This window comes from Denticeps clupeoides, chromosome 6 (genome assembly GCF_900700375.1).
Source record: "Denticeps clupeoides chromosome 6, fDenClu1.1, whole genome shotgun sequence".
Taxonomy (NCBI): domain Eukaryota; kingdom Metazoa; phylum Chordata; class Actinopteri; order Clupeiformes; family Denticipitidae; genus Denticeps; species Denticeps clupeoides.
Window position 1 is genome coordinate 13,119,686 of NC_041712.1, and position 13,309 is coordinate 13,132,994.

Below are 13,309 nucleotides of genomic sequence, written 5' to 3' on the forward strand. Positions count from 1 at the left end.
CTCGAGTGACTTATCAAATATATATATATATATATATATATATTTTGGATGGATTTTTACATCCATCCAAACTGCAATGCTTCTGTCATTTTTAAGCCATGACAGTCAGTGGAGTGTCTTTTTTTAAAGGGCGGGGTGGGAAATTCTATGAGCGGACAAAGCATGAGAAAGGGAAGGTAAAATTTCCCTATATGACGAAATAAGGGGGACAATTTCCAGATCCGACTGTCTTACTGCCGAATTTTATACATATTGCCATTTCGAGCCACTGCAGGACCATAGACAGGCTAGGGGATTAATGATAATTAATCTCACAAAGTAACATTTTCATAATGTGGACATTAAAAAAAACATTAATTGGAGACACCAGTAGAAAATGGTTACGCATGTCATGCATTATCATAAGATCAATTCAAGAAGTTTTCTAAAAGTACAAACCTATACCAGTTTTTTTTTCACAAACGTTTGTTTTCAAGCGAAGAGGTTAAAACATTAACCAAAACACCATTTTTTGACTGTAGATATTTTAAATGGAAGCAAACTAATTAAACCAGACTTTACAACCGCGTCCCCGCACATCCTCCGACGCAGGCAGCCAAACCTCCTCTAAAAAACACAACTTCGTGTGAAACTGGAGCCTGTGTGGAGAGAAAAAAAAGATTTTTATAAACCGTGTATACTCCAGCATTGAACGCCAACTCAAGGTCTCACATGTGACTACGGAAGCCCAGCCGGGCACCGACAAAACAAAAAAGCGAAGCGACTGAGGGCGAACTCCGGAGTGAGGAGTGGATCGAGGTTAGCTGTTTGATTAAAAAAAAAATCTACATTTTAATTCAGTAATGCGCCATAATCCCGAACAGGCCAGACGGTCCGTATATGTGCTTGCTCGTTTTTTAATTCGCAGGGTTTGGATGTTCGGGACTGAGAATGGAGACGTGGAAGAGTCACGTGCGCGCCGGACTGTTCAATAGAGACCGGCTCCAGAAAGACCCTTTTGCTGGAGTTTTCTCCACTTGTAAGCTGTTTTTCGTGTAAATTGTGCAACAGTAACCATGTTAAATTATATATTTTTTAACGCCACTCGCTGTTTATTACATAGTGTCAAAGTTAGAAGGGAGACTTGAGTTGCGCGACAAACTACTAGAAAACCCTCCAATCAGGTGGGCTGTGCAGGTCTACCATTAGATTTTTTTATATTATACTGCATTTAAAATTACATTCACTGAATGTAAATTCACATGCACTTCCACTTGGTTAAAATGCTGGTTGGTCCTGAAAGCAGCGGTTGGAGTGGACCTGAAGACGAGAAGCCGATCAGGCTTCAACTGCGCCTGAAGGAGTGTGAGCTGGACCGATTTGAGGTGAGAAATCCAGCAGTACGGTCATGATTTACCACATCGTGCAGTTTACTCCTGCTCTGCATGTCCTGTTGCTTCCTCCACAGCTGTCGGAGAGGGTGTCAGACCTCACAGCCACCCTGTACCTCAAAGAGGCGGAGCTGCAGTACTGCCACTCACAGTGAGGCTGGAAACAAACTCAACATCTTTAATATCTCGAGGGAACATTTTGCATTCAGGAGATGTACATGGCTGGCCTGGTTTCGTAAGACCCCTTGAGAAACTGTCCTCTATTATGAAAATGTCACTTTGTGAGATTATTTACCATTTACCATTGTGGTCCTGCTAGAAACAGTGACATGTATAAGTGAAAGTGAAGTGATTGTCACACGTGATACACAGCAGCACAGCACACAGTGCACACAGTGAAATTTGTCCTCTGCATTTAACCCATCACCCTGAGTGAGCAGTGGGCAGCCATGACAGGCGCCCGGGAAGCAGTGTGTGGGGACGGTGCTTTGCTCAGTGGCACCTCAGTGGTACCTTGGCAGATCGGGATTCGAACCAGCAACCTTCTGATTACGGGGCCGCTTCCTTAACCACTAGGCCACCACTGCATATAGAGTGCTGTTGGCAATTCTGCTTCGCCATTCAGGGCATGGCAGCTCAGACAGTCGGATCGGGGATTTGTCCAAAATAATGCCGTTCTCATGCTTTGTTTGCCCGGAGAATTTCCCACCCCTCCCCTAAAATAGTAACTCCACCAACCATCGTGGCTTAAAAACATGCAAAGCATTGCAGTTGCTCAGTGATTGGATGTACAAATGTACTTTGAAGAACCAGTGAGCTTTTTTTGTCCCGGAAAAATACTGACACGACTTCCTGTTTGAGGCAAACATTTTGGTTGGTGAATGGTGTTGACGTAATTTCTGCGAATGCCCTCTCACCTCTATAGGCCGCTCTACTCTCTCCTCCTCATTAGCATTTAAAGCACCTCCCGCAAAAACTCGATGTGGGACTGGCTCAAAGTGGCTGTAATTCTGCACCAAAGCTGAATTTCAGCAAGGTACTGTAGATACACTACAGTCGTGGCCAAAAGTTAAAACGGGTTTTTGCAAAGTTTGCTGCTTTGGTGTTTTTTTAGATCTTTTTTTGTCAGTCGTTTCTGTGGTGTATTAGAAGTATAATTACCAGCATCTTCTACGTTTCAAAGGGTTTTTTGACAATTCCGTCAAGTTTATGCAAAGAGTCAGTATTTGCAGTGTTGGCCATTTTTTTCCAAGACCTCTGGAATTCGCCCTGGCATGCTGGCAATCAACTTCTGGGCCAAATCCTGACTGAGAGCAACACATTTCTTTTGTCTGAATTTGTGGGCCTTTGTTTGTCCAATTGGAGTCAATTGGATTAAAATCCAAAATATACTGAGTTTATATACTGGCTGAGACAGCCAGGATTTGAATCATTCAGACCTATATAAGAGTTAAAAATAATAGGGGACCTTTAAAGGCAGTGGTATCACAGTGGCCAGATGTTCTAGAGAAGTGGTTCTCAATCCTGCTTTATAAGGACCCTGTTTCAGAACATTTTATCTTTAACCTGACATTAACTAGCCATTAATGGCCAAAAAAGTTGTGCACAATGGTTAAAGGTTATAGAAGGGTCCTGGACTGGGTCTTAAATGAACATTACCCTGACAAGGCTGGAAGTTCTGCGCTCTCTCTCAATTTCAGAGTGGTGCGGTTCCGGGGCGAAGCAGTGGCTCTCGCTCGGGAAGCTTCCAGTTTGCGGTCAGGCCTGGCGGAGTATGAGTATGCCCTTGAGCTCCAGTCGAAACAGTTTGCTGGGCTACAGATCGAGATGTCCACCCTTAGGGCAGAGTTGTCTGTGGCTTGGGTGGAGAAGGAGGATTTGCTGGAGCGCTGGATGGAGGAGAAGAGGCTGGAGGCAGAGCGTGTGAACAAGCACAATGCTGCTCAGGAGAGGTGAACTTTCAACTTTCTGTGTTCTGTTGCTCATCAAATGTTTCCAAATTGCTAATGGAATATGCTTATTAAGTTATACCTGTTATTGTGTCTCAAATAGATGCTCAAAACACCTTAATTAGTATTAATAACATCTATGAAAAGCAACAATGTAAACATTAGCACTAAACAATAAAAGATTGGGTCTTTATCTTCTAAATCGTGTGAGGTTTGCATTCTGTAGGTTTCAGTTGGCTAATGTCGCAAATATAATTGCATATCATATGCAATTGAATTAGTTGTGCAGTAAATCGATTTTTAAAATAAATAAGTTTCAGTATGCATTTGCGGTACGCTCAATTTGGGGGAAAAAAAAAAAAAACTGAGTGTGATTAAATATGTATTAGAATGTTGGGTCTGGTACTGTTGTGGCAGTGTTGTTTGCATTTGAAATGAATAATAGAATAGGTGGATAGGCCACGTTTAAACCACGTAAAGATATTTAAGATAGTGGACCATATGCCATAAGTACAATAGACTTGTGCATGTGAACCTTCGTCTCTGTAGAGCACACCCTAAATACTGAGTCATTTTGAAAGTGGTTAGGATTAGGCTTGTGGTCTGGTTTAGATGTCAACCTCATCCTCCTGCATTTAACATCGTACCGGATGATAATGTCTTGCCCTTCTTTATGCTCTCTCTTATCTGTTTACCTGTGTTTACTTGTGTAATTCAGATGGCATCGTTTTGCTGGTTGCCTGAACAGTCATAAGCATAGAGAAGCACCCAGAATATGTGGGCAGACAGAGGTGAGGACAATTGGGCAGCAGTTACATTAACATTTTACCTGAATACATTTGAATATTTTTTGTTTTAGGGAGACAAATGACAGTGGTCCACAGGCCTGCCTATTGGCTACCTGAGTGCTTTAAGCACATCCCATGACAGATTGTAATATTGCTGCTCAGCTGGATGAACGAGTCTTTCCACAACTGGGATTGGTTGAATCCTAAATTGTTTGATCCTATGTTTTTCTAATAAAGGCATACTGTGGCTGACAATTGCAATATGTACAACCAGAGCCTTGTAAATATGTATTCCTGTTTTGCCTTATGAATTCCATTTTTTTTTATTCTGGCCAAATCTTAAAAAGAATTGTTTGCTTAAGTATTAAATCTAAATTTGCACTGTTTTATGTTATGTGGATTTTATGTCATGGATAATATTTTGTTTTCAAGATCATAGAGCATTTGAATTTGCATCTAACAAATTGTATCTGTTTCCTATTTGCAAGTTACTGTATGTTGAGGACTCTGTAAAGGTTATATAGGTTCTGGGTCAGATCCCAGCACTGTTCTTAAAATAGACTGTGGTCATACCTGCTGAACTGGTTTCAGTGGTTTCTCATGGCATATTAGTTAAAGATCACACAAACACACGCAATTAGTTTGTGTTTTCTTTTCTTTAATTAAAAAATACAATTAAATAAAAAACGGGGGGGTAATGACCAGTAGTATAATTTTAATGTCAATGATAGCTATAATGGGAGTAATGGCGAAATTGGTTATTTGTTTTGTTTGCATGTTCCATAGCTTGTGTTTGGTTCTGCTAATGGGTCCTTTGGACCAGGAGCAGCACTGATGTTTGTTCACAGAGAGCTTCTCTGCCATGGCAAGTTAAATCCCCCAAATCTGGTTCACAGCACTGTGGGAAAAGTGCTTAGTTCAATCTACTGGCGGCCCAGAGCTGTAAGCAAACACACCTAGCAGGCTGTGAGTAGGGCTGTCACAGTGACATTTCATTTTTTTCAACTTTTCCCCCTTTCTCGAAAACATACAACTAAATATACAAAAAGAGGCAATATGGCTATAAGAACAAATGAGAATGGCAATGGTGTCATTTTCCCCTGCAACAACCATTTTGTTAAATGAAGTACAGTGAATATTTGAAGAAAAAAACATTTAAATAAAAGAAGAATGCGGGCATCACATTCAACCTCGATTCAGCATGCATTCATAACAATAATGCCACAACTCAACACCCGTTTGACTATTTTCACGGCTAGGCTCTGTTCAGCCTCAGGCCTCAACATTTTGGCAAAATTATACCAGGAGCTGCCATGGCAAAATATAACGAACACAATGAATGATAAGTAGGAAATGCTTCAACCTCAAACAAGATTATTTATAAACACCAATATGTAGTAATGATGACACATGAACATTTATAATACAGACAGGATGTGGGTGCATGGATCCTTTTAATGTATCCTTAGCAGTCTTCATCTTTATCATCTACTATCCCTTTTAGTCGAAGACGGGCAAAGTCCTCAAACACAAAGTCATCATCTTGAATTAAACTGCTAACAGAAGACAAATGGGACAAACAATATGATTAATTTCACCTGGCCTCAATTAAAATAATCTTTATTAATCAAGATTAAACACTTACTTTGTGTCAAATTCAATCAGGTTGGTGTCAATTGGTGGGTCAGTCTCTGGAACAGCTGGGAAATAAAATAATTCATAAAGTGTATGAATATAATTTGCATGAGACCATGTCCATTCATTACAATAAATTTACACAAACATTCTTATACACTTTTCGTTCTCAAACGGTGTTGATATGCTCAGCTGCAGTTAATTTAAAATGGTGTTTGTTTTACTGACATTTTATTACTGTAAATAATAACAGTAGGAATAAAATTGCTTATTATGTAAAGTAGTTTAATAGACCTATATGTTCACAGTAATGATACATGAAAAGCCAAATATTTTCTGAAGTTTTTTGTACTCACTGTGAAAAGTTTATGAAACAATAATTTAGGGTGTGGGTATTCAGACTCCCATAAAATGTTCACTCTTCGTTATATTGCAGCTAAAATCATTTAAGTTCATTTTTTTTAATTATCTACAGTTAAATGTACACACAGCACCCCATATTGACAGAAAAATGCAGAATTGTATTGCAGATTTATTAACAAGGTATTCCTAGGTATTCTGAAAAATGTAGTGGGGTGTGAATACTTTCTGTACCCTCTGTATATAAAAGTCCCTAATGACTGTGTTAATCTGCTCAAGTGTTCATACAAAAACTGGTGTTTGGTATTGGAGAAGAATGTACTTGAGGTTGGACGAGATGTTGGCAGGTCAGCTGGCTTTGGATGCATCAGGACAATTGGCAGCTCCACAGATACATCTCTGGGGTAATGAAAAAAAAACAATGAAGTGGAAAGTCTTCCAGACACAATGACAAAATATTCAAATTTCTTATTAAAATAAAACCATCGAAAAAAACTGAATCTGTGCAAGCAGCCCACTGCAGATTCACCCCAAGCATCCCAGATGAGTTCAGAAGGGAAGTGGGAAGAGCCATGAGGAGATACTTTACCTCTCCAAAAGTCCACTCAACAGCCTGTTGCACCCATGGGGAAACAGACAGATGAGAAAGGGATAAACAGACAGACAAACAGGAGGAAACAGATCAACAGACACAGGACAGGGAAAAATGAAATGGGGTGACTCCGCTGAAATGAACTGCAACCAAAAGGAAAACGCAGTACAACTACAGAGAGTGTAAATACATGTCTATTAAAGGCTTTTTTATGATATTTGCAACAGTCCTAAACTATGTCTGAGTCCAAAGGTACACATGACTCACAAAGAAAACTTAAGCAATGGAGTAGTGCTAACATTAAGGCAAGACATGCTCTAGTTGCAAAGCACCATGCAGTGTTTTTTTTTTTTTTTTTTTTTTATATATATATATATATATATTACACACACACATATACTTTTTTTGTCATATTTTGTTATTTAAAGTAGGTCATGTGTGTATGTAGGGTATGTTTAACCCTGTAAAAGTGACAGATAAAATGACTACCATCTGCCACTGTAGCTATGGAAACTGCACTCATCGTTTAACACCAGCAGTTTCCACAGTTCCAGTGGTAGAAGGTTAAATTCTATTGTCGGTCCTGTGAGTCTGTATGTGTCTCTACTGCAGTTTTGTCAATGCAACATGAGGTGCTAATGCATCAGTTCAGATGAAGACGAAAACTCACCCTCCACGCGAGATGACCAGTTTGACCTTCACCCGATAAGAGACCAGAATTCCCAGGACCTCTTTACTGCATGTGTCTTTCACTCTGAAGATAGAATACAGCAAGTGGAAGTGTATTCAGAAGTTATATGGAAAACACATTACAACAGATGTCAAATTAATAGGAAAATCTAAATTAACGAGTGTCTGCACCACAGAGTGCGCAAACATCCCACGTTACACTGACTAATGCACATTTGACTGATATCTGCATGATATGATCAGATGAGTCAACAACACATGGGCCACACACCAGGAGAATTGTGCAGGCCTGAAGCCTTGTCCATCAACAATACCAGTTGTCCATGAATGAACCCTACTAGTCCCATTAGGGAAAGCTCACTGTCTATGGGAACATATTTACTGTGACTGCATATTTCTACAAAAAAAAAAAACCTTTAGATCCAAATGAGAGTGGAATCACTCACTGAAATTACTTTTGTTTTTATAATGTCTCCGAAACCAGGAAAGTAAAAAAAAAAAAAAAGAAGATAATTTGCAAGCTTGATGTCCATCATTCCAACAGACAGGAGAATTTGTGATTTAGAACATTAAAGCAAGGCAAAGCATCTGGCGCCCAACACCTTGCTGAGAAATTCTCTTTTCATTTGTAATCTATCCACATATTAATTTTAAAAAAGGTTCATTACACATTATACCATTGGGAAAATCTTACATGGTACTGGAGGCCAGGTTAGTGTCCTCATGCTTCAATTTGCCATCCAGGGCAAGGCCACGCTTCTCGCGGTTGTTGCAGAGGGCAGGGGTGAGAGTGTACACCTTACAGAACGTGGAGCTTGACAAAACCTGATCTCTGTAAAGTTAAAGTGAAAGTGTAGTGATTGTCACTTGTGATACAAAGCAGTACAGCACACAGTGCACACAGTGAAATTTGTCCTCTGCATTTAACCCATCACCCTGAGTGAGCAGTGGGCAGCCATGACAGGCACCCAGGGAGCAGTGTGTGGGGACGGTGCTTTGCTCAGTGGCACCTCAGTGGCACCTTGGCGGATCGGGATTCGAACCGGCAACCTTCTGATTACGGGTCTGCTTCCTTAACCGCTAGGCCACCACTGCCCCAACAAAGACACTTTACGTCCCTGGGTGGGCATGAACCACCAACCTTTCGGTTAACAGCCGAACGCGCTAAACGATTGCAGAGACCGTGGCGCAATAATACTGTGGCAAGTGGTGCAACTTAACTATCATGCATCACTGTGTTATTGGGTTATTTTCAGGTACAGAGCAGCATAACATGAATAAGTATTTGGCTGCCAGGTGAACAGGCAGGCTGGGATATCTGATGAGAGAAATGTACTCACTCAGCCTCGAGCTGTGCTACAGGACACTTGTACTGCGCCGTGCTGAAGAGACAGATGTCTGCATACTGCCGAACTGGGAGGGAGGGTCAGAATATTTCTGGTTGTATTAGTATGCAGACCACACCAATTAAGTAAGCAAGCTGACAATATTCACACAAATCGGTAGTCAATTGAACAACTTAAAGAAATAAATGGAAACATTTATTGCACACCTAAAAGTAGTAATTAGATACACCAGTTATTTAGAACTAGGGGCTCTTTTTTCCCCAAACTAAAAATAAGCAGAATGAGGAATTAGAAGGCCTGGGAGCTGGTCTCCTCCCACTTTAACCTCTGTATATAAAAACATACAAAAATAATTTTAAGAAAGAAAACAGTTACCAATTACCTTTCTTGGTTCATCTATTCTTGTTTTTGTATGTTTAGCCTGAGAAGGACTGCTTTGACCTTACACTAATGAACAATCCGCTGTGCTTCTTGGCATAAATTTATGATCCATTTTAATGTGATCCAATCATCCAAAAGCTTGATATCTGGTGTGTGTGCATCTCCTACCTGATATTTTTACTCTTTTAACTGTCTTGGTGGAGTTGTTAGTGACATGGACGTTCACACTAATTGGTTCCCCATGATAGTAGAGCTAAAAGAAAGAGAAAGAAGAATCTTTGTATGGACCTAATGGCTTTGCTATATCATAAGGCAGACGGCAAACGGCGATACTGACACAAACAGCAGGCTTCTTTCCACCTAAAGTTCAGCAGTGTTCATTTAGGAACTAAAGAATCAGCTGTATTGACAAAAAGGGAACAGCAGCAGTCCCTGGGGGAGTTTGTGTTTACTTTTCCATTGCACTGCTAGAAGCATCACTATGTAAAGTAGGCAGGTAATGCAAAAGGTATGATGCTTAACTTACACTCATTTGGTTTGGTGCATGCATATGCAAAGGATTTGAATAATTATTTATTTCAAGCCAACCACTGTATGTAGAATACAGTATACCATAAACATGATAATCGGAAAAGCAGAGAATGGAAGCTGGTATTTTTAGGTATCATGAGAAATCTCATTTACTAAACATGGATACAGGTGTGCACGCTCATTTAATTAAAGTGCATGTTTATAACAAATGTGACTTTTTTTAATGACAATTCTTATACCTCTTTGTCCAGTGAGGCCTCCAGATGCAGTGAGCGGTCAGACATGAGAAAGCTGCGGGTTGTCTCCACCATGGGCTGAGGGCCCGGCTTTTCTGGGGCATACTGCACCTTGCGGATTACCAGCCGCACGGAATTCCTGGAAAATTGCGCATCACCCACACAAGCAACAAGAGGCAAGAAGACATCAGTCTCTATAAGTTGATTTCAAAATCTCTGGTCCATTCCTGTTAAGTGAGTAAGTAGTGAAACGGGAAGCTGAGCACCTTTTGTGAACCTTCTCTTCAACCGATTTGGCACAGAAAGCTCTGATCTCAAAGTCTACTCCACAGGCCTGCACAGGTTAGTGGTACAAACAATCTGTTATATACATGTTACATAGCACAATGTCTCAAGTTAATTCATCCTATTAATTAATCCTTGAGGGTCTGGTCTGCAAAGAATACAATTTTTAATTGTATTCACGATAAATTCACAATAAAGCATCAGCACATGTTTTAGTTGTACCATGTCAGTTTTCCACATTGTTAAGTCTTGACCTCAATTTCATAGAGACTATTAGTGTTTCTTAAGCATAAAAAATAAATTATGAATGGGGCAATAGGCAACAAATTACAGAATCAATGTCTGAAAGTCACACACACCCAAATTCAACTCCCTGCTTCTGTAAATGTATTTTTGTTCAGTATCATGGTAGCAAAACAACAATTAAAAGACCTTTTAAAGATTACAACATCAGGACATGGGCTTTGTTTGTACCTTTCCAGTATCTTCTGGTCCAGGTTGTAAAGTCACAGAGCAGGGTAAGTTCTGAGGGATCTGAGAGACGAAAAGCAAGTTTAAGTATCACAAGAAGCATACAACACAAAACGTGGTTCAAGTGTGACATTGGGGATGGAAACCATGGTGCAAGCCGGATGCAAGCAGCACACAAGACCATGCATGAGTGGGACGGAGAGGTGTCCTTACAGTAAAGTGGAAGGGGTGAGCATGCTGGCCGAGCTTCCTCAGCAGCCTATCCTGAAGCCGGGTGCTGGGCTTCCGCTCGTCTGGGATTGGCGGATATGCCTGGAAAGTGGAAATGTACAGATCCTTGCGGAAAGAAAGACCCAAGACATCTAGGTCCTCGCGTCCATATCGAAAAGCACAGGTCAGGGTCACAAACACTGGACAATAGAGAGGAAGAAGCAACACAAGAGGAACGCAATCAACACGCAATGTGTTAATCATAACTTTTCATATTCCAGTCTGAAAGCTGAAAACAAGAACAGAACAAGAATAGTCCACTAAACAACTGATAGCACTGATTAAATATTAGGAAGAAATCAAAACACACACAAAAACTTAAATACACTCACTTTAACTGGAATTATCTTTTTTTAACAGACTATTTGGATATACTGTATTCATGCAGTGTATGAAAGCAAAAAAAGTTGATACCTTTTCTGTCTTTTAGATATTCTGGGTCTACTAGAATCACACCATCTGAACGGAAACAAAAGGAAGGAAGCAAAGACGTTATAATCCGAAGCTTCATGAATCCCTGAATGTGTCCGCATGGTAAAAGCTCATCAAAATCTCAACTCTTGACTTGCCTACTGGGTCCACACGGTCCAGGTGATCCACAAAATCTCTCTTGCCCAGGTAGACAGTAACCTGTTTGAATTCCAATTGAGAGAAGCAGGAACTTGGTTTGGTTTAATGTAAATGGAGAAGTGCAGCTGGGGTTAAGCGCATATTTCCTTCACTACCATGCAAGAGCTAAAGGGCATAAATGTGCTTACTTTGCAATTCGGACTCGACTTCTTGAACACCCTACAAGGAGACATAATTTTGTTACCGGAAAATCAGAGGGAACCAGAAAGAGACACAGGAGGCAGATCACTTTTTAAGAACAAGAGGCAGTTCAACACCCGAACCCACCCACACAACGACCAGCGAACGACGGTGTGTGTGTGTGTGATGCAAGTTATGCAACTGCAAAACAATCACAAGAATTATTAGACTATTTAAAACTAAATAACCAGGGACAATAATAAAAATCAGATCCTTCTACCATTTTTTTCGATCAGATGGTATTGCAAGAATCAAAGCGCTTGAGAATGCTGCATTAGACATCCGACCATAATAGTAAATCACTATTGTTACTGTTATCATATCAAACGTTTGCAATCGTCTCTGCAGGATCGCTGTGCTAGAACGCTGCTGCAAACCAGCACGCTGCACTACCACGTCGCATCGCTGATCGCATCGGGGTCTCGCTTCGGGCATCTGGGCAGCGCGACGGTGCCACTGCGGCTGGCAAGAGTTACATCCCTTTCCCAAGAGAAACGAGGGCATGCACGTATTCCGCAGCTGGGTCGACGCGTCCAAACAACATTCAAAACCCACAGGGCGAGACTGCAAAGTGGGGGGAACCCACGCCGGCTGTCTGTCACTAGGACGACCCTTCCCGTAGCACAGGGTCGCGTTGCAGAAGACGCGGAGGAACTATCTGGCCAGACAGCTGCAAAAAAAAAAAATACATAAATAACATTTTTTTTTAAAAAGCGGCCCGGTTACCTGGTCCCCGCCTTGTCCCCCATCTCCAGGGCAGGTTAACCTCGCGGGTTACCGTCTGCACAGCAACGCACGCCGAAAGGAAGGGACCCTTCTTCCCAAAAGTGTGTCGTTTCGGCGCCGCGTTAGCCCGCTGCTGTTTTGTTAGCTCGCTCTGCCCCCACACTTCCTCTGGCTCGGCCCTCCTCCTCCTGCTGCTCTTCCTGCATCTTCCGCGAACGCACCTCCAGCCAATCAGAACGCGCCGTTCCGACACGTTCCGGCGAGTCGACTCAGAGTCACTGAAAGATCCGTATTGCTTGAATTCGGAAACTAAACAAAGCAAATTTATACATATACATATACATACATACATACATATACATATATATATATACACACACACACACACACACACATATATATATATATATATATACACACACACACACACACACACACACATATATATATATAAATAAATAAAAAATTGAATTTATGTAATAATGCTTATTTGTTGTATTGCAGGAGATCCGGGTGATACGTGGTCTGTTCTGGCTGCCCAATCAGTGTGCAAAAAAACAAAAAAAAAAGTCCAAAAAGTTGTTTGTGTTATATGTCCAATATGTTTATTGAGAATTTTCAGACCGGTGAGATCTGTGCATTTCTCTCATCAGAGGTGCACTCACTCTTCCTTGTCAAATGGTGCCCTCTGAAGTTATCTAGATGACAAAATCTTGACAAAAGACTGTAACTCTATTCTCAGCCAAAGGACACAAAAAAAAGCAGTGGGCAGCCATGAAAGGCGCCCGGGGAGCAGTGTGCGGGGACGGTACGGGGGTGGTAGTAGCCTAGTGGGTAACACACTCGCCTATGAACCAGAAGACCCGGGT

At 41.1% G+C, this 13,309-nt stretch overlaps 2 protein-coding genes across 4 annotated transcripts; one reads left to right on the forward strand and one right to left on the reverse strand.

Annotated features, from left to right (window-relative positions):
* Nucleotides 1-734: 734 nt before the first annotated feature.
* LOC114791916 (autophagy-related protein 16-1) lies at nt 735-4,496 on the forward strand. 2 transcript variants are annotated; one of them, XM_028982471.1, is made up of 8 exons: nt 735-798; nt 908-1,018; nt 1,103-1,163; nt 1,286-1,364; nt 1,448-1,521; nt 3,071-3,322; nt 4,038-4,110; nt 4,179-4,496. In XM_028982471.1, exons 2-8 carry the CDS (start codon nt 931-933, stop codon nt 4,188-4,190), a joined length of 639 nt encoding a protein of 212 aa, XP_028838304.1. In that variant the 5' UTR covers nt 735-798; nt 908-930; the 3' UTR covers nt 4,191-4,496. The 2 variants fall into 2 exon arrangements, with proteins under 2 accessions (XP_028838304.1, XP_028838303.1); XM_028982470.1 differs by having other exon boundaries at nt 4,204-4,496.
* Nucleotides 4,497-4,744: 248 nt separating this feature from the next.
* arrb2a (arrestin, beta 2a) lies at nt 4,745-12,755 on the reverse strand. Of its 2 annotated transcripts, XM_028982468.1 has the most exons (16): nt 12,441-12,755; nt 11,663-11,693; nt 11,474-11,534; nt 11,319-11,363; nt 10,848-11,044; nt 10,638-10,697; nt 10,145-10,212; nt 9,882-10,017; nt 9,280-9,364; nt 8,725-8,797; nt 8,079-8,216; nt 7,365-7,448; nt 6,692-6,715; nt 6,425-6,501; nt 5,753-5,807; nt 4,745-5,663 (listed from the first exon to the last, which is right to left on the reverse strand). In XM_028982468.1, exons 1-16 carry the CDS (start codon nt 12,461-12,463, stop codon nt 5,573-5,575), a joined length of 1,248 nt encoding a protein of 415 aa, XP_028838301.1. In that variant the 5' UTR covers nt 12,464-12,755; the 3' UTR covers nt 4,745-5,572. The 2 variants fall into 2 exon arrangements, with proteins under 2 accessions (XP_028838301.1, XP_028838302.1); XM_028982469.1 differs by lacking the exon at nt 6,692-6,715.
* Between the last annotated feature and the right edge of the window lie 554 nt (nt 12,756-13,309).